This window comes from Stenella coeruleoalba, assembly GCF_951394435.1.
Source record: "Stenella coeruleoalba genome assembly, chromosome: 4".
In the NCBI taxonomy this organism is placed as follows: Eukaryota; Metazoa; Chordata; class Mammalia; order Artiodactyla; family Delphinidae; genus Stenella; species Stenella coeruleoalba.
The window spans coordinates 133941109-133968745 of record NC_137149.1 but is presented as its reverse complement, the minus strand read 5'-3'; the positions used below and the strand labels follow the sequence as shown (position 1 = coordinate 133968745).

Genomic DNA, 27637 nt, shown 5'->3' with positions numbered 1-27637 from the left:
AATCAAGCCTCAGTAAATTTAAGAAAATTGAAATCATATCAAGTATTTTTTCTGACCACAACACTATGAGATTAGAAATTACAGGGGAAAAAACGTAAAAAACACAAACACATGGAGGCTGAACAATACACTACTAAATAACCAAGAGATCACTGAAGAAATCAAAGAGGAAATCAAAAAATACCTAGAGACAAATGACAATGAAAACATGACAATCTAAAACCTATGGGATACAGCAAAAGCAGTTCTAAGAGGGAAGCTTATAGCAATACAAGCGTACTTCAAGAAAGAAGAAAAATCTCAAATAAACAATCTAACCTTGCACCTAAAGGAACTAGAGAAAGAAGAACAAACAAAACCCAAAGTTAGCAGAAGGAAAGAAATCATAAAGATCAGAGCAGAAATAAATAAAATAGAAACAAAGAAAATAGCAAAGATCAATAAAACTAAAAGCTGGTTCTTTGAGAAGATAAACAAAATTGATAAACCATTAGCCAGACTCATCAAGAAAAAGAGGGAGAGGACTCAAATCAATAAAATTAGAATGAAAAAAAAGAAGTTACAACAGACACCGCAGAAATACAATGCATCCTAAGAGACTACTACAAGTAACTCTATGCCAATAAAATGGACAACCTGGAAGAAATGGACAAACTCTTATAAAGGTATAACCCTCCAAGACTGAACTAGGAAGAAATAGAAAATATGAACAGACCAATCACAAGTAATGAAATTGAAACTGTGATTAAAAATCTTCCAACCAACAAAAGTCCAGGACCAGATGGCCTCACAGATGAATTCTATCAAACATTTAGAGAAGAGCTAACATCCTTCTCAAACCCTTCCAAAAAATTGCAGAGGAAGGAACACTCCCAAACTCATTCTATAAGGCCACCATCACCCTTATACCAAAACCAGACAAAGATACTACAAAAAAAGAAAATTACAGACCAATATCACTGATGAATATTGATGCAAAAATCCTCAACAAAATACTAGCAAACAGAGTCCAACAACACATTAAAAGGGTCATACACCATGATCAAGTGCAATTTATTCCAGGGATGCAAGGATTTTACAATATACGCAAATCAATCAATGTGATACACCATATTAACAAACTGAAGAACAAAAACCATATGATCATCTCAATAGATGCAGAACAAGCTTTGGACAAAACTCAACACCCACTTATGATAAAAACTCTCCAGAAAGTATGCATAGAGGGAATCTACCTCAACATAATAAAGGCCATATATGACAAACCCACAGCAAACATCATTCAAAATGGTGAAAAACTGAAAGCATTTCCTCTAAGATCTGGAACAAGACAAGGATGTCCACTCTCACCACTATCATTCAACATAGTTTTGGAAGTCCTAGCCACAGCAATCAGAGAAGAAAAAGAAATTAAAGGAATACAAATTGGAAAAGGAGAAGTAAAACTGTCACTGTCTGCAGATGACATGATAACATACATAGAGAATCCTAAAGATGCCACCAGAAAACTAATAGAGCTAATCAATGAATTTGGTAAAGTTGCAGGATACAAAATTAATGCACAGAAATCTCTTGTATTCCTATACACTAATGATGAACAATCTGAACAAGAAATTAAGGAAACACTCCCATTTACCATTGCAAGAAAAAGAATAAAATACCTAGGAATAAACCTACCAAAGGAGACAAAAGACCTGTATGAAGAAAACTATAAGACACTGAAGAAAGAAATTAAAGATGATACCAACGGATGGAGAGATATACCATGTTCTTGGATTGGAAGAATCAATATTGTGAAAATGGCTATACTACCCAAAGCAATCTACAGATGCAATGCAATCCCTATCAAATTACCAATGGCATTTTTTACAGAACTAGAACAAAAAATCTTAAAATTTGTATGGAGACACAAAAGACCCCAAATAGCCAAAGCAGTCTTGAGGGGAAAAAACGGAGCTGGAGGAATCAAACTTCCTGACTTCAAACTATATTACAAAGCTACAGTAATCTGGCACAAAAAGAGAAATATAGATCAATGGAACAGGATAGAAAGCTCGGAGATAAACCCACGCACCTATGGTCAGCTAATCTATGACAAAGGAGGCAAGGATATACAATGGAGAAAAGACAGTCTCTTCAATAAGTGGTGCTGGGAAAACTGGACAGCTACATGTAAAAGAATGAAATTAGAACACTCCCTAACACCATAAACAAAAATAAACTCAAAATGGATTAGAGACCTAAATGTAAGACCAGACATTATAAAACTCTTAGAGGAAAACATAGGCAAAACACACTTTGACATAAATCACAGCAAAATCTTTTTTGATCCACCTCCTAGAGTAATGGAAATAAAAGCAAAAATAAACAAATGGGACCTAATGAAACTCAAAAGCATTTGCAAAGCAACAGAAACTACAAACAAGACGAAAAGACAACCCTTAGAATGGGAGAAAATATTTGCAAGCAAATCAATGGACAAAGGATTAATCTCCAAAATATATATGCAGCTCAATGTTAAAAACAGAAACAACCCAGTCCAAAAATGGGCAGAAGACCTAAATAGACATTTCTCCATAGAAGACATACAGATGGCCAAGAAGCACATGAAAAGCTGCTCAACATCATTAATTATTATAGAAATGCAAATCAAAACTACAATGAGGTATAACCTCACACCACTTAAAATGGGCATCATCAGAAAGTCTACAAACAACAAGTGCTGGAGAAAGTGTGGAGAAAAGGTAACCCTCTTGCACTGTTGGTGGGAATGTAAATTGATACAGCCACTATGGAGAACAGTATGGAAGTTAGTTAAGAAACTAAAAATAGAATTACCATATGACCCAGCAATCCCACTGCTGGGCATATACCCAGAGAGAACAGTAATTCAAAAAGACACATGCACCCCAATGTTCATTGCAGCACTATTTACAATAGTCAGATCATGGATGCAACCTAAATGCCTATCAACAGATGAATAAAGAAAATGTGGCACCTATTTACAATGGAATATCAGCCATAAAAAGGAACAAAACTGGTTCATTTGTAGAGACATGGGTGAATCTAGAGACTGTCATACAGAGTGAAGTAAGTCAGAAAGAGAAAAACAAATATTGTATATTAACGCATATATGTGGAACCCAGAAAAATGGTACAGATGAACTGGTTTGCAGGGCAGAAATTGAGACACAGATGTAGACAACAAACATATGGACACCAATGGGGGAAAGCGGCAGCAGGGGGTGGGTGATTAACTGGGAGATTGGGATTGACATGTATACACAAATACGTGTAAAATGGATAACTAATAAGAACATGCTGCATAAAAAAATAAATTAAGTTCAAAAAAAAATTTATAAACCTCTAGCCAGGCAAACTAAGAAAGAAGAGAAAGGATACAAATTACTGATATCAGAAATGAAGGAGCGGGGGCTTCCCTGGTGGTGCAGTGGTTGAGAGTCCACCTGCCGGTGCAGGGGACACGGGTTCATGCCCCGGTCTGGGAAGATTCCACATGCCGCGGAGCGGCTGGGCCCGTGAGCCATGGCCGCTGAGCCTGTGCGTCCGGAGCCTGTGCTCTGCAACAGGAGAGGCCACAGCAGTCAGAGGCCCGCGTACCACAAAAAAAAAAAAAAAAGAAATGAAGGAGGGGACATCACTACAGTTCCCATATGCATTAAAAGAATAAAGGAATACTATGAACAATTCTATGCCCATAAATTTGATAACCTAGATGAAAAGGACCAATTCCTTAAAAGACTCAATCTCCCAAATTCTCATGAGAAGAAATAGATGATCTGAATAGGCCTATGCCTATTAAAGATATCAAGTCAATAATTCATAACCTTCCAAAACAAAAAGCACCAGACCCAGATGGATTCACTGGTGAATTCTACCACACATTTAAGGGAAAAAATTATACCAATCTCTACAATCTCTTTCAGAAGACATAAGCAGAGGGAATACTTCCTAACTCATTTTATGAGGCCAGCATTACCTTAATACTAAAACCAGACAAACACATTACAAGAAAACCATAAACCAGTACCTCTCATGATTTAAATTAACACTTTTTATCTTGTTTGAGATTTATAATTGTTAGTCTATGAAAACAATTGCATTATATTACTCTGTTATTGTATCTTTTTCTAATAGATCTATAAGCAATATTTTTCCTTGCTGATTAACATTCAGGGCAAGACAGAGAAAATTCTTATTGAAATACTCACTGATTTCTCAACTGAGAGTCATTTATCCTTACTCTAAATGATCCACTTTGAAATGTTTATCCTATAATCTTCAAGTTTTTAAGTTTAAATATACTAGAGGAAAAAAATCCCAGGTTTTTGTGCCTACAAGTTCCAAATGATTAAACTGAAACATAGCTACAAAAAATATTTAATGGCATTTAGATTTTTATATTAATAAATATACACTACCTAGAACAATGAAGATAAAAATATTACTATGTACTAACCAGACTTCACCAAGAATATTATTCTTAGTTCTCAAAATCATATTTTAAGGAGAGAAAGATTCAAAAACTAATGAAGATCCCTAGATAACGTCAAAGGAAAATAAGTTATCCTGAAGCTAAATACTGAGAATAGTCAAAGATATTTAGAACATTTATCCTTACTAGAAAAGATTTAAAGGGAGATTTAAAAGAAGTCATAGGAAAAAGGAGAATAAATAGACAACAAGCAGCTAAAGTTAGGTCAGTTTAAGAAGGAAATTGTAAGAAACAGAGTAGTCCACTACTGAAACAAGAAACCTCAGGGGTATTGAGTTCTTTATCACAAGAGGTGTTCAAGCAGAGACAGCGATCAACTTGAAGGAAATTTTAAACACAGTTCCTCAGTTCCTTCCACAAAATTCAGAGTGACAACGACCTACGAGGAACAGTAGAAGAGTACTCTGTGTGATAATAAGATTCAATGACCTTAAAATCTAGGAAGTAGATGAAATAGTTACTTTTCAACTTACCTTTTTTTCCTCCTGAAATATTATTACTTCATAAAGTCGTGGGAGATTTGAGCAATAATTTTGCTGTTGATCTTTCTTGATGTTAATATTTTCATAATGTAGTGCCTTTTTCCTTTAGAAAATTCAGAAAAAAATTATTCTCAATTTCAAATATATAAATGTCTATATAAGTTAAGAGAATATTTTTATACCATTTCCTGCTTAAAAAGTATTCAATAAGATATCTGGGTGTGTTAGGCCAATATATCCTAAACTGTCAGATCTATTCATTTATATTGGTTAGATCTGCGTTTTCCAATTCAGAGCATTAAAATATACCTATTCTAATAATGATTCCAAAAAGAAAACAAAATGTGGGATTTATGTCATGAATTTAAATAAAAAGCTACCAAAAATAGTTTCCCGTGTAGTTTATTCACCATAAAAGGTCTTTAAATTTTCAAATCACTTGGTATTTCAACTATTAACTAAAATAAGGGGAAAATAGTCAATGCTATTTATATCATAAAACAATCAGGAAAAGGGCATAAAGAAAGATCTTTGAAAATGAAAGGGAAGCTTATTTTCATTGAAATTTACACAAGTAAGAATAATAAACCAAGTAAGCAGTGAATAACAGCCCAAGCTCTGGAGTCAGATAGCCTGATATGAATCCTAACATTGCCACCTACTAGCTATGTGACCTTACACAAATCACTCACCCTCTCTAAACTTCAGATTTGATTCTTCATCTGTGATTGGAAATAGTATTAACCAATTCTCAAGGTTGTAATGATTAAAGTGGATAATATACGTGAAGTATTTACTGCCATACAAAACCCATAGTAAGTATACAATAACTGTTAGCTATTATATTTAAATAGGTTACTTTTTTCTAATTCTTAAAAAGAATTTGAAAAAAAAGTCATATTAAACACTTCCAGTGAACTATACGGAACATAAGAGGTTTAAAAAAAAGGTAATATAAAAACATAAAAACAAATGTTTAAGTTACATAATTGCCTTTTTGTTTGTTTAGACATTACTATGATTTAAACATGCATATAACATCTCAGTTCACTGTCAAATGCTGACTTCATTGATTTTTTTGCACAAAATTCAACAAATGAACATATTTTCAAAACCTAAAATAGTTTTATGGATAAAAAATTTATATTTGGGATATCAAAAGGGTCACATATCATTTAGGTCTGTGTTTTCCCAAAAAGAAACCTATGAGCTCATCTTTCCATTCGAAATACCCAAGTATTTCCATTTCTATACCATATCAAATCCACAATAATTATGACTCAATCAATAAACAAAAAGTAGAAAAAAAAAAAAGGTAGAAAATATCAACTACCAGAAGGAACCAAGACAAGTCCAAATAAAAGATAGTGAAGGCAGCAAAAACAAAGAGCAAATTACGGAAATGATGAAATATCTGATGCAGTTAGGAATGCAATCTATATGCATACATTCCTACTAGCAAAAGTGAAAATACAAACAGAAGGAAAGAAGAAACAATGGAAATAACAACGATCAAAGAGAAAGAAACATTTAAAAAAAAGAAGAGGGAATTCCCTGGTGGGTCCAGTGGTTAGGACTCCATGCTTTCACTGGTGTGGGTCTGGGTTCAATCCCTGGTGGAGGAACTAAGATCCCACAAGCCGTGCGGTGTGACCAAAAAAATAAAAAATAAAGTCAGACAGACACTTATTTAAAAAAAAAAAATAGGAGGAGAATGGGAGTGGGACAGGGCTGGAGAAGTAAAAAGGACTGTCAGGAAAAAACTATCAAGCAAAATCAGAGCAATAGAATTAGACAGAGTGCTGGTCATGCCTGAGGTACTCAGTTAGACGTGTAGTGGAATGGATGGAAAACAATCATCACAGAACCACATACCCTAAAAGGGTTAATTTTGCTTAATGTTAATTAAACCTCAATAAAACTGACAGGCAAGCAGGCAGACAGATAGGAAAGCAAACCAGCCAAACTGGAAGAAAAAGATAACAGTAAAATACTGACAAAAGCATTATGTCAAGGGGATGAGTAGAGTTAGAGCATTTGACAGACTTTATCTGGAATGACAAAGATTAAATTTAGATCCCATTAAGTTGTATATACATGTTAAACTTCTAGTGTAACTACTAAAAAAATTAAAATACATGGCATATCACCCAAATTAGGAGAGTGAAAAAATGAAAAGGACAATAGAATAGGGTATAAATTCCCAAAAACAAGGGCCATGTTTTATTCTTTTTATTCTTAGTTACTAAGTTTAGTACTAAGACATAGCAAGAATTCAAACAATGTTTGTTCAATGAATAGTAGTAGGGGAGTTTAAGTAAGAGTCTAAGCTACGTCCACTGCTGGTATACAGATGTGTCTGAATCTGTCCAGCAAATTAATTGGATAGGTAATCACTGTGGGACTTCCTGCTAGAAAACTCATCCTATAAGAGAGAAAGGATCAGGCAGATAAACTGGAACCTGTTAAAAATTAAATCATGAAAAGCAGCAATAGATTCTGAGAACAACATGATACCTGTTACTCAGTTTTGCTTTCCATGGACTCATGTCTAAGACCTTACTGTAAGAGTAGGAGAAAATAAAGACAGAAAGAATTATTTTACAAGAAATGTATTTCCTAGTTAGACTTCATAAATATTACCTTCAACCTAATGTTATGGCTCTGACTTATACTGAGAATGCCTTCTAAATCCAGCATGTAGTCAAAAGAATGGACACCAGAGCCAGGAACAAGATGCAGAGTCCTGGGTCACCTTCTTTTATATTTTCTCTGATCTTTTCTCTATCTTGTAATTAAAGACAGTATATTTTAGTACTTAGATACATGAGCTGTAGAACCGAAAAGGCCTCAGTCAACGTCAAGCTCTGCCACTTAATAGCTACATAATATTAAATACATTATTTATTCTCTCTGACCCTTTCATTTTTCACTGATAAAATAGGCATAACAATAGTAACTACACAGAGACTTGTGAAGATAAATGAATTAATACATGCAAAACAGGTAGCACAGGATCTGGCAGACAGAAAAGCAATGGTTTTCATATAGGTTACTCTAAAATATCATATTTCTTGAAGTTTTTCATACTGATTTTTCCTTTCATAACAGCATAACCTAGTCTAAATTATTAGAATATTTATAGTCAAAAACTACAGTAAAGATATACTATTTTTTTACTTACTGGGTTATATCATACTGTCCAGGACCAGGCCCTGACTTTACAGGTAACTCTAGTCTTCCCAAAGAGTTGCCAAAATGCATCCCCTTGTATTTCAAAGTTACATTGGAAAAATCCTCAGCAAAAAAAAAAAAGTGAAGACGAGAGACAATTTAAATAAATCATGAAACAATGTTTAACTTTACTTAAGTCTAAAGCAAGGGTAGCCTTAGTCAAGGAGTTTCCACTGGTAAATGCTAGACTCTTCCTTGATACATCTCAAGAGTATCACTCTGTGCCCCATCCCACTCCTGAGTCATCCAGGATTCCCAGAGAAGGGCCTCTAGTTTAGTATATCCTCAACCAATATGAACAACTTTGCTCTTGGCAGTACACTCAACAATCTAAAATCTTAAGGGCAATGAAAATTAGCTCCTCATCATTTAAAAAGGGGAGAAAGAGCAGAATTGCATGATTTAGGGAATGGGAAAGCCTAACAAAAATGACTTAATTAAGTAGAAATTAATTTTAAGAAATTAAAATTCAAACATTACCAACAGATGCTACATAACTTCTAATCACCTGGTAAGTGCAGAAGATATTCATGTAAAGTTTTCATAGAGTAACAAATATATAACAAAAATTAAACACTACCCCCAAATCATTTCATAGTTAATGTTTGAGGTCAGGATCAGTACTTTAATACCAAAGAAGTCATTTGTGACAAAAGAAATCAGCAATAATCTTCCTTCACAGTCACACAATAAGCATGACTCACTAAAGAGTTCACTTTAGAGAAGTTAAAACACCTGCTTTCATTAGAAACTAATAAAAGAATAAAGTATGAAACACGAACAGTAGCATCTCATAGGAATTCTTGTGTTGACCTAATACATTCTAAATTGAGCAATCATTTAAGAAATTTATAAAATCTTACTTTTTTATCTGATGGTAACTCTAGTCTATTTCACTTACTTTTAATTCATATTTGTAAAAATATAGGCATGGATTTAAAATAGGCATGGATTATTAAACCAATTAATATATATACTGAATAAAATCCCAGTAACATAAACTGAGAGTTTAACTGCATAAAACAGTATATCAGTTGGTCTAGGTGACCATTACTATTCTTGAATAGTGGAACCAATCTCTCTCAATTACCATTATAAACAATATTAATGAAATAAATAGCAATTAAATGATTAGAAAGCATAATTCCAGTTCAGATTGGTGAATCAAACCCACATCTGCCCCCCTCCCACCAGAATCTCAGAAGAAGCGTATAAAATAGATGTAAATTATTAGTACTAGAAACTAAGAGAAGGTATCATTCACATTCCACTTCAAGGAATTTCTGGAAAATATAGTACAGCAGAGACTAGAACTGGAAAAAGATCTCACTGCACGTGAAAAGAACCTCAGCTGAACCCTATTAACATCCCCAGAAAGACAGAAACTAGAGGTAAGGATGGACTCATGGGTAGTGAGTAGGGAGCAATTCTCAAAACTACTAATAATCTTACAGATTTATTTGCACCAGTGCCATTACACGAAGTGATGAAAGAATGCAAAAACTCACTCCATTCTTGCCATGGATGGTTGGAAATAAACTGGAAGCACTGCCACTGTCTCCTAACAAGGACAGACTTCCTAGTTAGAGAGGCACCACTCTAGAAAGCTTTGGGATGGCACAACAAAATCCAAAAATAAGCTGGTACAGCACTAAAATTCCCTACTGTGTGAAAACATCTTTTACTTCCTAGAGCTTAACATTAACAACTAGCCCTCAAATATTATAAAATACAAACACAATACAACTAAACTTTCCCTTTTACACCACCTGACCTGAAAGAATTAAACAGGGGCCAACACAATCTCTGACAGAACTTTGACGTTTGCATGAAGTGAAATGGGACCTTTGTTGATTCTTTTATCATAGATGGCAATCTCAAAGAGAAATTGAATTACAGTTTTTCTAAAGGTTTCTCCTGCTTCAATTTTAGTAAATCTCCTTGTTTGTTCCTTGCTTGGGTGATGGAGGATGTTGCAGCTGAGGGTACAGAAACAGGGAGTTACTAGCTATGTCCAAATAAGATTCAGACACACTTTGGAACGTCTAGTGAATAGAGCAAATCAACCAGAAGGTGAACGCAAAAACTATTCCTATGGGAAGCAGCTAATCATGGTAACCTACACCCAGTTAGAAAATCTTACTGTCAAAAGAGTGGCAATGCGAACTACTGAGTATTTTCTGTTGACTGAATTTGCCTTCTAACAGATAATCCCCCACTGGATTTATGCCTGTGTTCTGTAGAGTGCAAAACGGCTATGATAAAAATCTAAAAGACATTTCATTAAAACACTGGTAAAAATCAATACTACTTTTAGAGCATTCTATCTAATAGAGTATAAAACAAAGAGAGAAGACATTATCCCCGCCAGCTTCACCTCAGCTCATCACGCAGCTTTCGCTCTGATGGAGTATATGGGTGGAAATGCCCAGCAGAGAGCACCATCTGGCAAGAGACTGAACTGCCTGGGGGAACAGAAGCTGTCTCAGTGGAAACAGACTTATTCAGAAGCATAGTTAAGACAGCCCTTCTAGAAGCCCCTGTGAAGGGGAACTTTGCAGAAGGCTGGAGGTCTACCACATCAACAGGAGAAGACAACATACATATATTTGAGTTACTGACATAATTGTGACTCTCTGTAGTACCCACAATCCAATAAAGCCTGGGAAAACTTGTTACACAAATAAAAAGCATTACTCCTTATTCCCACCAGGAATATTTCCAGCACTGTAAGTGGTCTTAATGTTTATTGATATGCAGATTCCTTCTAATGAACTACAACACAAAGAGCAGAGAGGTATTTCCCCTCTTCACTGATCAGCTTTAACACCCTATGAAGCTATAACACTATAAAGCACCCAATCAAAGTAAGACACTGATATTATTATTATTGTTGTTACTGTTATAAATAGGTTGTCTAGTTGATATATGATCCCCAAGCCCAGACCCCTGTCAGTCCTAGGAGGAACAGAGCTAGGAATAAAAATTGAAAGGGCTATCCTACCAATCTCTCTAATGCATAGGGTATACACTGCCTTAGCACTTCTGAGTGTAACACAAAAGGAAATAAGGCAGTCAGATCATCCAAAGGCTTTGGGTCTGGGGGTGCAGAGACAAACACCATAACAACTAGCAGAACAGCACAGAAAAATAGCACAGACTGACATGTCCAGCAGAGCAGCAGATGGTAGTAGAGGAGTCCTGGAAGAAACCATGGCATCCACTAGAGTAGCTGAAAAGCAGCCCATTCCTTTGGGTCAATGGCAGCTCTGAAGACTGCTGCACCCCACAGAGCTTCAGGAAAGCTTCAGCTCTGAAGACTGCTGCACCCCACAGAGCTTCAGGATCAGCCATGCAACACTGTTTTGCTAAAATAAGTGTTCTAGACCATCTTTCAAATGAAATTACTTAATAGAGGCATGGATTTTAAAAGTACATTCACAGTTTTGATGGCAGAAAGTGAAAATTTTTTCACTCGTACTTTATTTTTACTTAGAAATGAAACAAAGTTTCATAATTGTGAAGATTTTAGGCTTAGTAAGTAGTGAAATAAATGTAGAACTCTCTTCTTATATAATAAATATAGCCATGTTAGATATGCCAGATATTTTCTATATTTCAGGCAGGAGCATATCTAATATATTGATTTACTATAGGCTATAGATTTGTAAAAATAAAATCAGTATTTTAAAACAGAGCATTTTGACAAATCATCTTTAACATTATATTTTTATACCCTAAAAAGTATAAGTTACAATTTTATAGTAATTCTTCTATACAGCATTTCAGGAGAAATTATATCCAAGTAGAATTATGTCTAAGAAGCTTTCCTCAGGTTAATTATTGTGATTTTGCAGGTCAACTGTTTAACAATTCTTAAGGTAATCCAGCAGAAAGACTATGCACACACACATACATAAACACACACCATTCAAGACACCAGCAAAATCCTTTTCCTGTGTATATGCTGAAATTCATTTCATTTAGACCATGTGAACTACTTAACTCACTAACCTCTACAGTTCTCAGGTAAATGTTCAATTGGAAATTTAATCTAAAAGCCTTTTAAAAATACAGATAGAAAATAAGGAACAAATTGACGTACTCAACTCTAAATCACACTCTCCTTATGTCAAGAAGTGTTGACAACAGATGTAGAGAACAAACGTATGGACACCAAGGGGGGGAAGTGGGGGCAGCTGGGGGGGTGGTGGTGGGATGAATTGGGAGATTGGGATTGACATATATACACCAATATGTATAAAATAGATAACTAATAAGAACCTGCTGTGTAAAATTCAAAAAATAAAAATAAATTAAAGGGATGTGATATTAAAAACAAACAAACAAGAAGTGTTGACAATACCATCTACAAGGTCATCGTCAAGCTTGGAAAATCATTAGCAAATAAAATATGACTTAATTGAAGCAAACTCAGCATGGAGGTGCATTATTTTAAGTGAATGATGTAATATAACTTGAAGAATTGCTAACTGCTACTTTCACTGGCAGTGAAATCAATGAAGAAGGGGCTATGCAACATTCTTCTCATGTCTTTTCCATAATTAAGTGTGGAAATAGAATTTGTGAAGAATTAAAAGTCCCAAAGCGTGGCAGTTCAAAACACTAATGGACTGCATTCCACTGTGGCAGCACACAGGTAGTTCCCAGCATGTTATCATTAGCAAATACGTCAGTGTCATAATTCCAACCACAAACTTTACTTGTGAAATCCACCTCTGAAAAGCAGACTTCTAATGGTTACCTGAGCTCTTCTTTTGAAAAAGAGAGAGAAGCTAAATTTTCTAATTCAAAATGTTATACAAAATAATGTATATAGAGGATTTCTCTTTACAGATTAAATACAGCTAAAAATTATCATTTGTTGGCTAGAGTCTTATACAACTTGTAATTTCAGAGTTGCTTCTATATTTAAGCTACATAAGATACCTTCAGCAGATGTTATTTCAACAGTTCAGGGAATAATCACAATAATTACCTATCTGTTGGATTATTTTCTCAATTTTCTATTAATGTTCACATCTGGAAACTGAGCCCACATATAGTATTATCTCAAAAAGCAGCTAAAGAGATACAAAGAATTACCAGAAATTTGGATAATACTTGAATTAACATTATTACAGTATCAATTTCATAATAGTCTGTGAGGCACCTGTGTTTTTATTTTCCCCTGCAGGAAAAAACAAGAAAATTAAGCCTTCAGCTACTGACCATTGCTACCCTACCTCTAGTTTTTCTCTCAAATTCAAGATGGAGATTTCAGAAAATATCACAATTCAAATTAAGCTTTGTTGAATCTTCTTGAATATTAACCACTATGTCTTTAATTTATATGTAAAACTATGTTTTTACAAACATGTTTGCTTAAATTTGATCTAGATTTTTATTCTAATAAATACAAGTTGGATCGAATCAGTAATTACTAAAATAGGTCATCAAATTGGACCTATTAAAATTGTAGAATTTTCTTATTGTTATTTCTCTCTTCTATGAATAATGTAGCCAGAAAGAAATCAAACTTCTATGTTAGAGTAATGTTTATTCATACATGAAAAAAGTTTTGCACATCTAGCTTGGAGGCATTATTCTGGCCTTTTAAAGGATGATACATTATTCTGAAACAAAGAAATAGCATATACAAAAAATATAATTTTAAAGCAAGAATAACATTTTGGGATTTAAGTTAAGAATAACAGAGAACTGTTTAAGCTGAGACCAAGGATCAATGACTACTGTGAAAAAGAAATACTAGTTCCAATATATTAAACCAAAGTTTTTCCCAGGATATTTTAGATAAGAAAACTTAGCACAAAGAGCTTAAGTCACTTGGCCAAAGACAAATAACTATTAAGTAGTGAAGCCAAGAAATAAACACAAGCAGTCCAGTTCCATTACACTATCTTTCATAATTGTCCTTTACCTTGGACAGAATATACTGATATTAGACCACAGGACTTCCATTAATTTCAATGTAATTTTTACAGAGTTATCTCCATTGTTCTTCTGAGCATATCTTACTCAAATACCTAAGATACTGGCACTGTCTGTGGATGAAAACTAATTATTTTTATATTATTAACAGGATGATAGGATAGTCAAGGCCTGGAAAACCAGGCATGGCATTGACAGGGAGAGCAAAATACTCCTGGGATAAAAGACCCTATAGCCAGAAAGAAATGGGAATTCTAAGGGTGTGAACAGGAGACATATCTATAACTTACAATATCTTTACTCTCCATTTTATCAGAGGTAGTTTGGTTATTCATAAATTTTATAGTAAGGAGCAGTCTATCAGGTCTTCAAATACCTGTATTTGAAGATAAAATGTATTATCTCTAGTGTGTTCTATAATCAATAGAAATTTAAAAAGAGGAGTTACAAACTAAAAGTAAAATACCAGCCTGTCTATTTACCTTTACCTTTGTACTTTAATTCTTTAAACAGAATGTGAGTGATTGTCTAATGAACTTTCATTTCATCTTAAGGAAATCTACTATTTCTTTTAGAGGGTGTACTACAGACAAAATCTATCAGTTTCTGTTTATCTGGGAATGTCTTAATTTTGTCTTCATTTTCAAAGAATAGTTTTGCTGGTTATAGAATTCTCAATTAGCAATCTTTTTTATTTCAGTACTTTGAATATATCACTTCACTGCCTTCCAGCCTCCATGGTTTCTGATAAGTCAGCTGTTAATCGTCTTGGGGATTTCTTGTCACTCTTCTTGCTGCTTTCAAGATTTCTCAATGTCTTTGGCTTCAACAGTTTGATTGTGATATATCTAGGTGTGCGTCTCTCTGAATTTATCCTATTTACAATTCAATGAGCTTCTTGTATGTGTAGATTGTTTTTCATCAAATTTGGGATGTTTTCAAGTTATTATTTCTTCAACTATTCTCTCTGCCCCCTTTTTCTTCTCTCCTTCTTTGACCCTTATTATGCATACGTTGGTATGCTTGATGGTGTCCCCCAAGTCTCGGATGTTATGTTTATTTTTCTTCATACTTTTCTCTTCCTGTTCATCAGGTTGCATATCAATTGACTCGTCTTCAAGTTTGCTAATTCTTTCTTTTGCCAGTTCAAATCCACTAGTGAATCCCTCTAGAGAATTTTTCATTTCCATGATTGTACTTCTCAACTCCAGAATTTCTATGTGGCTGTTTTTTATAATTTCTATCTTTATTGATACTGTCTGTTTGGTGAGACATTGTTTTTATATTTCCCTTTAATTATTTAGACATACCTTCCTTTATTTACTTGAATATATTTAAAATAGTTGATCTAAAGACTTTGTCTAATAAGTCCAACATCCTGGCTTCCTCAAGAACAGTTTCTAATGATTGCTTCTTTTCCTATGTATGGGCCGTATTTCTGTTGTTGTTGTTGTTTTTGCATGTCTCATAATTTTTTGTTGAAAACCAGACATCTTAGATAATATAATGTGGCAACTCTGAAAATCAGAATCTCCCTCCTGACCCAAAGGTTTATTGTGGGGTTTTTTGTTTAGTGATTTCTGGACTAATTCTCTAAATTCTATATTCTCTGTCATGTGTGTCCACTTAAGTCTCGGTCTGGCTACCCGACTGGTCAGGTAACCGTTGGACAGAGGTTTTCTTAATGCTTTGAACGAGTAGGTCTCCAACCTTTGCAGAGGTGCACTGTGCATGTGTTGAGACACACCTTCAACACTCAAGTAGGCAGTTTACAAGTCTGTCTTAGCTTTCACTTCCCTAAGGTCACATAGAGGTAAGAGCTTTGTACCTTCCCAAGTCTGGTTTTTGAAGTGATGGGTTAGCAATTCTGAAACTACATTCAGTGTTTTACAAGATTAAGCAAGTAAGTAAATATACTGAGTATAGTGGGAACCAGGTTTCTCACTGTGGGAGAAGGGAGATCAAACACAGAAAAGGAAATACAAGAATAAACATGTGGCACTGAACTGGAATTAGAGATATCAATATAAGCTCAAAGTTTTTAATAGACAGATAAGAAAAAGTATAGATTTCTAACTTTGTCCATTGAGATGGCCTAGAAGGAATGATACCCCAAATGTACCTAGTGTACTGATCTTGTTATGAAATATCATTCTCCACTAAATGAAAGTAGAGCTCCTTGAGGAAATGACTGATTCCAATGATTGTGGCAACGGAAAAAATAAGATGAACCTGCAACATTTTACTGTGCCATAAAATAAAGAAATGCTCAAAGAATGATGGAGATATGTCAAAAAGACACAACAAGCAGACTGAAAGGGCTCCCAAGGGTCAAATATTAGATCATTTTAACCTCAAAATAAATAGTGAGAGTAGTGAATTACAACCTTTTCAGTAAAACAGTAATTCATGAACCCATACTGATATAAATACATAAATGGAAAAGAATATAAAGCTGTTCTTTATAGTAAGTAAAGTGCCAACAAAAAATATGTTAAAGAAAATATGACATTAGAAAACCACCATTTGATAAACATCACAGTAAAATTGATTCAGGCATCATCAATGGATGTTAAACTAATAGGTGAGAGTTTGATAAGGAATAGGATATCTACTCATTCTTAAAGTAACCTCTCCAAAATATTTATAAATTTTTGAAACTAGTAACTTTACAGTAGATAAAACCAAAAGACACCCCCTCAAGTTAACATCACTAACTACGGGATAAGTAAACATCCTGCGCCTTTTTATGTGATACACTGAGTAGGATGCTTCACTTATGTAGCATTCCTGCTAAAATATATAAACTCATCCTAATCATGATAAAATATACACGAATCCAAAACTGAGACATATTCTACAAAATAAACAGCCTGTACTCTTCAAAAAGTCAAGGTTACAAAAGACAAAGCAAGACTGAAGAACTGTTCCCAATGACAGGACTCTAAAGAGACACGACAACTAAACGCAACTTGTAATACCAGATGGGACTCTTGACCAAAACTCATTTTCTAAAGACTATCATTGAGATAATTAGTAATATTTTTTAAATATCTACAGATCAGATAATAGGATTATATGAATGAAATTTTTCTGATTTTGATAATTACATTGTGGTTATAAAAGAGAATTCTTGTTCTTAGAAATTTTACATTAAAAGTATTTAGGAGTAAAGGGGCATCATGTCTTAAATGTACTCTGAAATTGCTTAATTAAAATAAGAATATAAATATAGAGGGTAAATGATAAAGCAAATGTGATAAACTGTTAACTGCAGGATCTAAGTGAAAGGTATGTGGGAATTATTTGTATTATTCTTGTAACTTTTCTATCAATCTGAAATTATTTCAAAATTTAAAATTATTTTTTTAAAAAGAAACTCACTAATTGGAAAAAATGAATGGATTAGATCTAGTATATTGATATAGCTAAATCTAAAAAATATAACATTAAGTGAAATAGCAAGCAACCTGCATGCCAGATGATAACATTTACTTAAATGTTTTAAATCATACAACAATACATATTGTTATTTATATGTAGTTAAGATTTACTGTTTACTTTGGCAAAGGGAAAAGAATGGAGGGAGGGAAATTGGGTAGGGTAATAATTGTAATAATATATTTATTTTAAAATATAGCTAATTTGAGTGTAATAAAATTTTAATATGTGTTATATGAGATGGTGGGTACATGGTTATCTGTTTTTATGTTTGTTCAGGTCTATGTGCAATTATATTAATTATAATAAAAATATTTTAGGAATAAAAACAATTCAAAGTATCTAAGACTCCAAAATACCCCAGTATACCTATTGCCAAAAACCAAATGGTTTCATAAGGTGCTTAAGCCTAAGCTTAAACTATTAAACTATTTCCTCTTTTTCCTGGATACAGTTAGACTGTATTTCCCAGGCTCCTTGGCAGTTAAGTGTGTCCATGTGCCTGAAATTTAACTCCCAGGCCTAGCCTACAAAAAACCCCCACTACCAGTTCTCTGTCCTCTCTCCCCTTCTGCCAGCTGGATACAGAGGACACCAAGGCCTTTGGAGATGACAGTAACATGAATGGAATAAGCCTGTGTCCCTGAATCTCTACATGGAGGAACATCTCTTATCAACAAGAAATGTCCATATGAATGAGGAAAAAAAGAATTTCTGTTGCATTAAGCCACTGAGATTCGGGGGTCTATCTGTTACTGCAGTTAGTATTACATTAACTAGAACATGCATAATCATAAACAGTCTTCCAACTGTCAGTGTGAAATGTATCATACTTACAAATTGAGGTTTATAGTATGCTGGACCTAGTGTACTGTCAATAGCAGGTGGAAAATATTTTGTGATACTGCCATCCTCATTAATACGATAACCGTATGACCGTCCACAAGAAGGAATCAAAGGAACATCAACACTTCTGGAAACTGTAAGTGCCCTTGACATTTTCTCTAAAAAGAAAAAAAAAAATTATATTATTTACTCAAAGACAAGAAAAGGAATGAATAAACAAATATTAAAATTTACTAAAAGACAACTATTCAATATTGACTTTATGAGTTTTATAATATAAACCAAAAATGTTTGCCTGTAAAAGTAATTTAAAAGAGTGATTTCAAGTCTTACCTCATAATATAAACCAAGATTTAACCAAACTACTATTAAATAGTAACATAAACCATAACATAAACTACTGTTAAAGCCACTTTTAGAGATAAGGAATCTCTCACCTGGCTCAGTTATTTATCTTGCTTAGTATAGCAAGCATGAGTGATTCCAAAAACAGGCATTCATTCCTACAGTCACATCAGCAATCAGCAGTTCACAGTGCTTATGTGTGCTATGCTATCATAGTATCTGCCAGGTAAAAACAAACTTTATATTTTCTGTAACATTTTCTGGCTTCATTCCTTTCCAGCTCCTGACTTACCTTCATCTTACTGGTGCCCTGCATAAATATCCTAACTTTGCAGACCATGTAGCAAGGAAAATGTCTGATATGATGCTAAATGGAAATTTAAAATATAAAATTGAATTTATTACTATAGCTATGTAAGTTATGTAAAATTATATGTAAGTGTATAAAATCATATACATATATGATTTGATACTGAAAAGAACTATGCAAAAATCAACAGAATTATCAATGTTAGAGTCAGAAGTTTTAAGGTGCTTATCCTTTTTTCAAAATTTCCTTTAATGGAAAACATTTTATAATTTAAGTAAAAACAGAAAGGAGTAACATATATTAGAAATACCAGTATAGAATACATCAAATAAAATACTGGCATTTAAATAATTTAGTAATATGAAAAATTACTTATTAAGAATATATTTATAATAGATATATTTAAAATAGATAACCAACAAGGAAAAAATGAAGGGAAGCTCATATATTCATTAAAAAATAAAAATAAATAGAGTCTGCAACTTCTATCAAAAAAAAGAATATATTGATCCTCTGTAGGTTTTAAATAAATAAATAAATGCTAGAGTTGACTGCACACATGCCCAATATACAACTGTGTCATAAACATACTATCACCAGCAGAATTTCACTTTTTTTATCGTTAGAGACAACTATTAAGTAGTTTCAGTGATACTTATGAGACTGGTTACCAAATTAAAACAGGAAAGTATTGAATGGCCTCCCCTCCATTCACTACTTTCAAAACTTATTTGCATGATGTCAAGACTTTCCAAAATGTAGCCCCAACCTTAGTGAATGCTTCTTCAACATCCAGTTTGTGATATCCCTAATTCCCTCCAACAACTATCTACTTGGGGCTACTAGTAAAAATTTTTATTAAATGTTTATTAAAATAGCATTTCATCAACTGTTTTGTGCTGAATTCCATTCATTACTTCCCTGTTAAAGTTATAGATCCCAGGGAGCAGTGATTTATCTTCTAAGTATTATCAGTGCCTAGCATTGTCTGGTTCACATAGTTACTCAAAAAATGTCTGACAAACACTTTCATGAGTAAATGAACATTTACTTTGTCCACACACATGAAAGAGCTGATATTTAAGTATACTTATAAACCTTAACCTTATTGTCATTACACTGACATTATTCAACTGAGTACTTAGCCCTAAAATATATCCTCCTAAACAAACAAAGAACTGATTAAAATTTAATTAATATGAGCTATGTGAAGTTGTTATGGAAAGAGGAGCGGAAACTATGCTAAATAAACTATGACCAAAATCTGCTAGATTTTATTAATTATTTCAAAGGGGTAGGCTTTTGGTGTAAAGATTATTCTTTATATAACACCAATGTACCTTTCCAAACATATTACCTGCTAATCTCCTACACAAATTCTTCACTCCAGTCAAAATAATCTCATTGTCCTCCATAAGATCCCACTTCTCTATCTGCACTCATGTAGTCCTCCATGCCTAGAATGCATATTCCAATCCTATTCTTCAAAGCCAACCTCCTCTATAAATCCCCTACAAATTAGACTCTCTCATAACATTGAGTTGGCCGAAAAGTTCGTTCAGGTTTTTCCATAAGCTGTTACGAAATACATCTTCTTCCTTTAAATTCCTATGGCATTTAATCACATGATCATTCACTTAGCACCTGTCACATTTCATCTTGCATTAGTAATGATCTATATTATCTCTCTCATCTAAATTTTGAGTTTATTTATTTCAGGAGTCATGTTTCAAATTTCACGGTATTAATAACAGTACTTACACAGGAGTTTCCTCTATATAGAGAGGTAAACCACTCAGCCAGTTTTTTAAATCTCCCTTACTTTCTGTTCACCACAGACATTAGAAGAGATATTATAGATTTATCAAAAGCAGAAGTGAAGTCAAATATTAACATGGTTAAAAACTAAAGTTTATAAACATCAAATATTCATTTAATTATAAACTACAATATGGATACTAATAAACCTACTAATTTTTATGGTAAGTTTTTTAAATGTACTAATCACATAAAACAGTAAACCATTTCTACTTTATTTTAATTTAAAAAAAGGCCTTAGAAGCATAATTCAAAATAGCATGTACTGACTGAAGACGCTCTTAGCCTCTAGTATTTTTCTGTTCATAGCTAACGTTCCAGGATAAGACTGATCATAGCTTGCTGGCCCTGGACTATCTGAAATAAACTTCTTAAAACATTTCTCCCAGTTTTGTAGACTTTGGCCTCCTTTTATACTATACTAAATTGTAGAGAAAAAATGAAATAATTAAAAGAAACACTTTAAAATTAATACCTATTTGATAAATATTACATATTAATATGAATATTAAGTTTTAAAACTCAGCCTGAGAAAGTTAAGGCTCTTAACTGAAGACAACTGTCTAATGAGAGAGGGTAATAAGAAAGGATGACAATTAGAGCTGTCAGTTTTAATGCTGAACTCAAACTAAAATTTACTGTACTTTGAACACTCTAAGAGAATGCAACACTCAGTTTTAAAACAGGAATCAAACACAAAGGAATCTCCAAAGCTGTGAAGCAAGAATAAAGAGTGTATGCTTATGTTTACAGGCCCCTGGAGAATTTATACCTCAGAAATGAGCTAAAAATGCTCGTATTGGAGGGGAAAAGCAAACCTTCCAAGCTTGTTTAGGATTAATTATTTTCATGAATAACATTTTGGTCATTTCCAGAGATGTTTACACAGTTTTATTGGCAACAGCTTGGTTTTATGCTCAGATTAGTTTTAAACATTGTTTATTGCAGAGAAGAGTCCTGGGAGGAATTGTCCATGGCTCTCCATGTCACATATCTGGATTCTCTAGAATCTGAAATTTATCAACTGGCTAATAGCCAGTTAATTCAAGTAAAATTCCATCATACTAGTTTCACTAAACAGTCACAGTTCAATCACTGCAAAGATGATTCATAGTAACATTGGGCTGGCCAAAAAGTTCATTCGGGATTTTGTACACTGTTATGGAAAAACCCAAACTTTTTGGCCAACCCAACAGTTGTTGGCATTTGATTGATCAGATAAGGTTTTTTTGTTATTGATTTACCAACAGGCCTTTTCACATGATGTGTACATGTCAGTTGTTCACATTCACTATTAACTGAGCCTATCTTTAGTTTGCATCTTATTCAGCTTTATTCAGCTTTTAAGAAATACACAAAAGAGGTCGTCTTCTTTAAAACATGAGTCAAATTAGATAGTCAATTAGCTACTTGATTACTGTTTTAATAAGATCACAATTCTTATGTTTAAAGAGTTTGGATCTATAATAGTAGACTTTAATGATTTTGTAAAAAAAATTAACAAGTTAGATTAAATAATAAAATCATGTGAAAAGAAAAGATCTCCTCAAATTTTCATTCTTTGCAAGCTATTACCGTAGTCTCTACGATCTGACATTTCAAACTGCAATTTGAATTTATATTGACTACTTCAACAGAGGATAGTAAAATCAATTTGATTTTTTTAACTGTGTACAAATTAACCAGGATTTTTTTCAGATTATTCATAATTACCAATTCTACTATTTTACAAATGGTTACAAAAGGAACTTTCATATGTCAGATAAATGACCCAAAATTATATTACTAAGTAATTATACATTTTATATAAAAACCTGTGAGACAATGGTCTTAGTACTTCTTGAGAACAGTGCTTTGTCTATATGCAATGGCTATTTGATGAATTTTTATATTGTCAGCAATCTCTCAGCTCTACAGGAAGCAGGGTCTCATATGAAGTGTGAGGCCATGCACTGTATCACCTATGATAGACTATCATTCAGCTCTAATGAGATGTATCTCTCCAATCAAAAATCAAACCTAATCTGGACATCTATTCCTAGGCCTAGCTAGTGAGAAATAAGAAATAAACTATTTATCTGGACCCAGGGAAGACATCCCCACATCTAGAACCATTCTCATGTAACAAGGAACAAAACGGTATCTGCCATGCAGAAACAGGTCTGAAACTAGAAGACAACCAGAAAACATAAGTGACATTTATACTGAACTTCTGGAGTGGGAATCATCCTAGGAAACAGGATATGAACAAAACAAATTACGTGACTTAATAAGTTAATTATCAAAGGATCAGAAGCTTGTACTTTGTAAATTTGATTCTTCTTCTTTTATTTTCTTAATTTCCTTTATGTTCTTTTCTACTAAGCAAATTTCCTTTATTCTCCTTTCTATTTTTCTTTTCCTTTTGAAAAAAATTAACATGCTTCAGATATGCTAAAGGAACAAAGGAAATTGTTTTGCCTATAACTGGGCAAGAGCTATAAAAGCAAAACTTATATCCCCAACCCCAACTTGTGAATAATGGCCACAACCATAGCCAAAGTGAAATAACCATAAGAGGAAGAGAGAAATAGAGGAGACCAAATAGGAGAAAAGAATTTCAACTCCCAAATATTCTGCTTTTATAAAAGCTTCAAGTATTCTGTATTTAGCAGTGGAGGTGGGCCCTCACAAATACAACCCACATTTTTGGTTTTTTAAACTTTCATGTGAAGTCTCCAAATAATATTTACTAACTAACTTCTGATAGAAAGCAACATGTCAACCTATGCTTCCAAAAGAAAAGTATAAAGATAAGTTGTTAAATACATGCATTAATTTCCAGTAAGATTATCCCTTTAATTATTATCTAATATATTAATTATTTACAGAATATGTAACCTATGTCACATTACAAATATGTTTCCTAATTCAGCTATTTAAAATGAAATGCCCTGGGCTTCCCTGGTGGCGCAGTGGTTGAGAGTCCGCCTGCCGATGCAGGGGACATGGGTTCGTGCCCCGGTCCGGGAAGATCCCACATGCCGCAGAGTGACTGAGCCCGTGAGCCACGGCCGCTGAGCCTGCGCGTCCAGAGCCTGTGCTCCGCGACGGGAGAGGCCACAACAGTGAGAGGCCCGCGTACCGCAAAAATAAATAAATAAAATAAAATGAAATGCCCTTTATTTTTCAAATAGTATGATAAATTCACACTTCTTGAACGTCTAAAAGTTCTGCAAGAATTTAGCCTAAAACTACAAAAAAATCAATAGCAACTATGTAAATAAGTAATAAGTCATTTTTTTAAACAAAGGAAATCAATCATCTCCTGGCACTTGTTTATAATTTTAAGAAGAAAAGTAGAGAATACCAGAACTCTTTTTCTTAGATCATCTATTATACAAAAAAGCACACTTCCTAATTTCTTATTCTTGAAATCCAAGAAATGTACCCAATTTGGAATAAAATAAAATTTTATCTAAATTGCACTTTATATTATTTTACAGGAACTGACTAAAATCAGTATTAATATAAAATAACACTCCAGGGCTTCCCTGGTGGCGCAGTGGTTGAGAATCTGCCTGCCAATGCAGGGGACACAGGTTCAAGCCCCGGTCTGGGAAGATCCCACATGCCGCGAAGCAACTAGGCCCGTGAGCCACAATTACTGAGCCTGCGCGTCTGGAGCCTGCGCCCTGCAACAAGAGAGGCCGCGACAGTGAGAGGCCCGCGCACCGCGATGAGGAATGGCCCCCGCTTGCCACAACTAGAGAAAGCCCTCGCACAGAAACGAAGACGCAACACAGCCAAAAATAAATTTTAAAATAAAATAAAATAACACTCCAACATCTTGATACCTGTCACATTTAACAAATTTGAAATCTACCTATTATGTTTTTTTTATTACTTTTCCCTCTTGGCATACTGGAGTTACAGATCAGGCTTAATGAGGGAAATACTGGTAGAACTAGCGAGCCCATATACCCATAATATGCTGGTCTGGTCTGGGAACCATGGAGTGTAGGCAGGAGTGACACCTCTAACGATTAAGTCTAATGTCCCCACTATTTACTGTTTTGCTTTTTGTGCTTTAGGCTCTAGTTTTCTGAAAGTTTTAAGATGCCACGGAGAAGCAAGACATGTTTCCCTGAATTGGAAGTTGAACCACCAACTGGCCATTCCAGGTTCTTTATGCTACCAAGCAGAAAACGAAATAAGGTTTGTGTACTGGCTGGGGTGATTAACCCTGACCCGGACAGAAAAACAGGACTAATGAGAGCCAAGAGGAGTGTGGTGGGATGGAACATAGGGAACACCCTGCAGAGCCTACTAAGTAAGCCAGTGAAAATTCTAAGAGCAAGTTTATTTAAAGGTTAAAAAGCAAGCCTAAGAACCAAGAGCTGAGACGCCTTAGATCTGAAGGGTCTGGTGATCCCACTAAGCTTAGAACTCTACTGGATAAAGTTCTTGTTGAAGACATGGGGAACATGGAATGAGTAACGGAAAAATCTTAAGCTACCTGTAGCCTCGTGATCAGTTACAGAAACAGAACAGGTCCCCACCTGTATTTCCTTGCTTCATACAACACCTTCATTTTCCCTCTATTTTTTTCCCCTTTCTATTATAAAATGGCAACACTAATAATGGTTAAAATTTATTGAGTGCCAACCATAATAAGGCACTATTCTAAATGCTTATTAATATATTTAATCCTTAGAAAAAGCCTACCAAGTTATTACCCCTACTTAATAGATGAGGAAACTAAGACCCAAAGAGATTAAGTGGTTAAGATTAAAACTCACAGCTAGTAAGCAGCAGAGATGGATTTTGAATCTAGGTAGTCTAGTGCTAGCTCCAGTCTAGCTCCACAATCCTAACCAGTTCTTTATAATAGCTCATGTTATATTTACCATCGAATCTATAAGTTGCAGAATAATGAAACAGGAATATTCAAGAACAAGAAATAGCCTAAATCTAGAGATCCAGGATTCATTTAGCAGTGACACTGTAATACCAGCTTTGAATGCAGTAGCTAGATACTAATTTGGCTCCTTCTGGGAAGGAAAATTATACATAAAATAATTGCACTTTTAAAATTATATATATGGGAAGAAGTTTGTGTATGTTGTGTGCATGAGAGAGAACTAGGCAGTCAAGGGGTGAAAAATAACGGAAATCTATTGTTTTTATCTGTCCAGCATCCCTTCTATTATCTGCTCATAACAGCATATTTGCCACCCTTGGGACAATCAAACCTCCCCTATATTTTGTGATTTTTAAAGGAGCTTCTAAACACAGGAACCCCTGGCCCAGGAATCATAGGTGTGGGTCCATAATAAAACTGGACCAATCAGATTTTCCCTACTGGGGATTTTAATCGTGAGTGTTGTCACACATAAAAAGTGGAAGAAGTTATAGAATTAAGTTATCTAATGGCAGTTTCCCATTGAATGATGCAGAAGTTCTTACTACCGAAATACCTGGGACTATCTTAGTCCCTTCTTTAAGTCCTGACTGCTCAATTCTTCCTTCAAGTCTATGAGCCACCCAAGTACCTTACCTATAAATCTATGATAAACCTAGTATCTGTTTTAAAAATCCATTTTATTGCTTGCAACCAAAAACCCCTACCTGGTAGAATCATTGCCATTAATAACTGAGAAAATCTAATGTAAAAATTAAGGCATCAATGACTTGATCTGGGTCTCCAACAGGGGAGATAAAGGTCTGCTAGGGTCAAGTAGGAGTTATTATGAATGAGTACAAAATTTACGTGAAAAGGGAAAACTCGATATTAACGGTTATAAAGACTGGAGTTACAACCACTGTTTCTGAAGAGTGAAGATATTCTGGTCACAGACTCTTGAGAAATAGAAGACAATGGCAATAGCTATAGCTTTAGAATATGGCACACAAACCAATTCCTTCACTCTGTTGCCATCCTTATTCTACATATTTTGACCATCTGCACAACTTTCATGGGCCTTAATCAATTCAGTAGTCCTATTCTCCCATTCAGGAATCTCAAGGTCTATGAGGCATGTAACAATGTTTTATGTCTTATAGAATATGTGGATTAATGACAAACACCCAACCAGACAACCGACAGTGAACACATTTGTTTTTCTCTTATTCTAATTGCAAAATATAGATTGAAAGGTAAAAGAAGATATGAAGGGAAAATAAAATATGACAAATGACATGTTAGTCTATTAGAGGACATGTTAGTCTATTAGAGGAAGAAAGCATGATTTTTATTAACTCAGACAATTACAATAACTATTATAAATTTACCTGCACCTCTGAAACATTATAGTGACCTGAACAGCTTTCTCAGTGTTAGAGGCAACAGTAAAAGTACTTTCTCTGGCAGCCAAAGAAAGGAATGGTGCATAGCCACCTATGAAAGTAAAATCATATCACCGGCAGATAAGATAGGATTCTGATAATTTCAGAGAAAAAGCACTCAAAATGTATAAAATCATTTGGTAACCTCAACTGCTGAGACTGTATTATTAGAACTAATGTCTAGCCACAGAAGTTTTTGCATTTCAAAAATTTTATGTAAGAGCATAATTTGTATTAATATACATTAAATATAAGAACCTACAAAACTGGACTTACTAAACACCAGAAAAAATATCTAAAGAAAATAAAACAAGTCTTTTTTCTTCTAAGCATATTTGGTTGAGATGAAAACTGAAGTTCTATTTA

The 27637-nt window shown here is 34.1% G+C and overlaps 1 protein-coding gene across 1 annotated transcript in view; it reads right to left on the bottom strand.

Moving 5' to 3' along the window:
* The window catches only part of STPG2 (sperm tail PG-rich repeat containing 2), a gene marked incomplete at its 3' end in the record, with an annotated part of 260635 nt that overhangs the window by 225388 nt on the left and 7610 nt on the right, over positions 1–27637 (bottom strand). Inside the window, 7 exon segments of the mRNA XM_079920598.1 lie at positions 4990–5101; positions 8183–8295; positions 18463–18627; positions 21211–21224; positions 21227–21365; positions 27218–27246; positions 27249–27323. Coding sequence (XP_079776724.1) covers positions 4990–5101; positions 8183–8295; positions 18463–18627; positions 21211–21224; positions 21227–21365; positions 27218–27246; positions 27249–27323 — 647 coding nt within the window.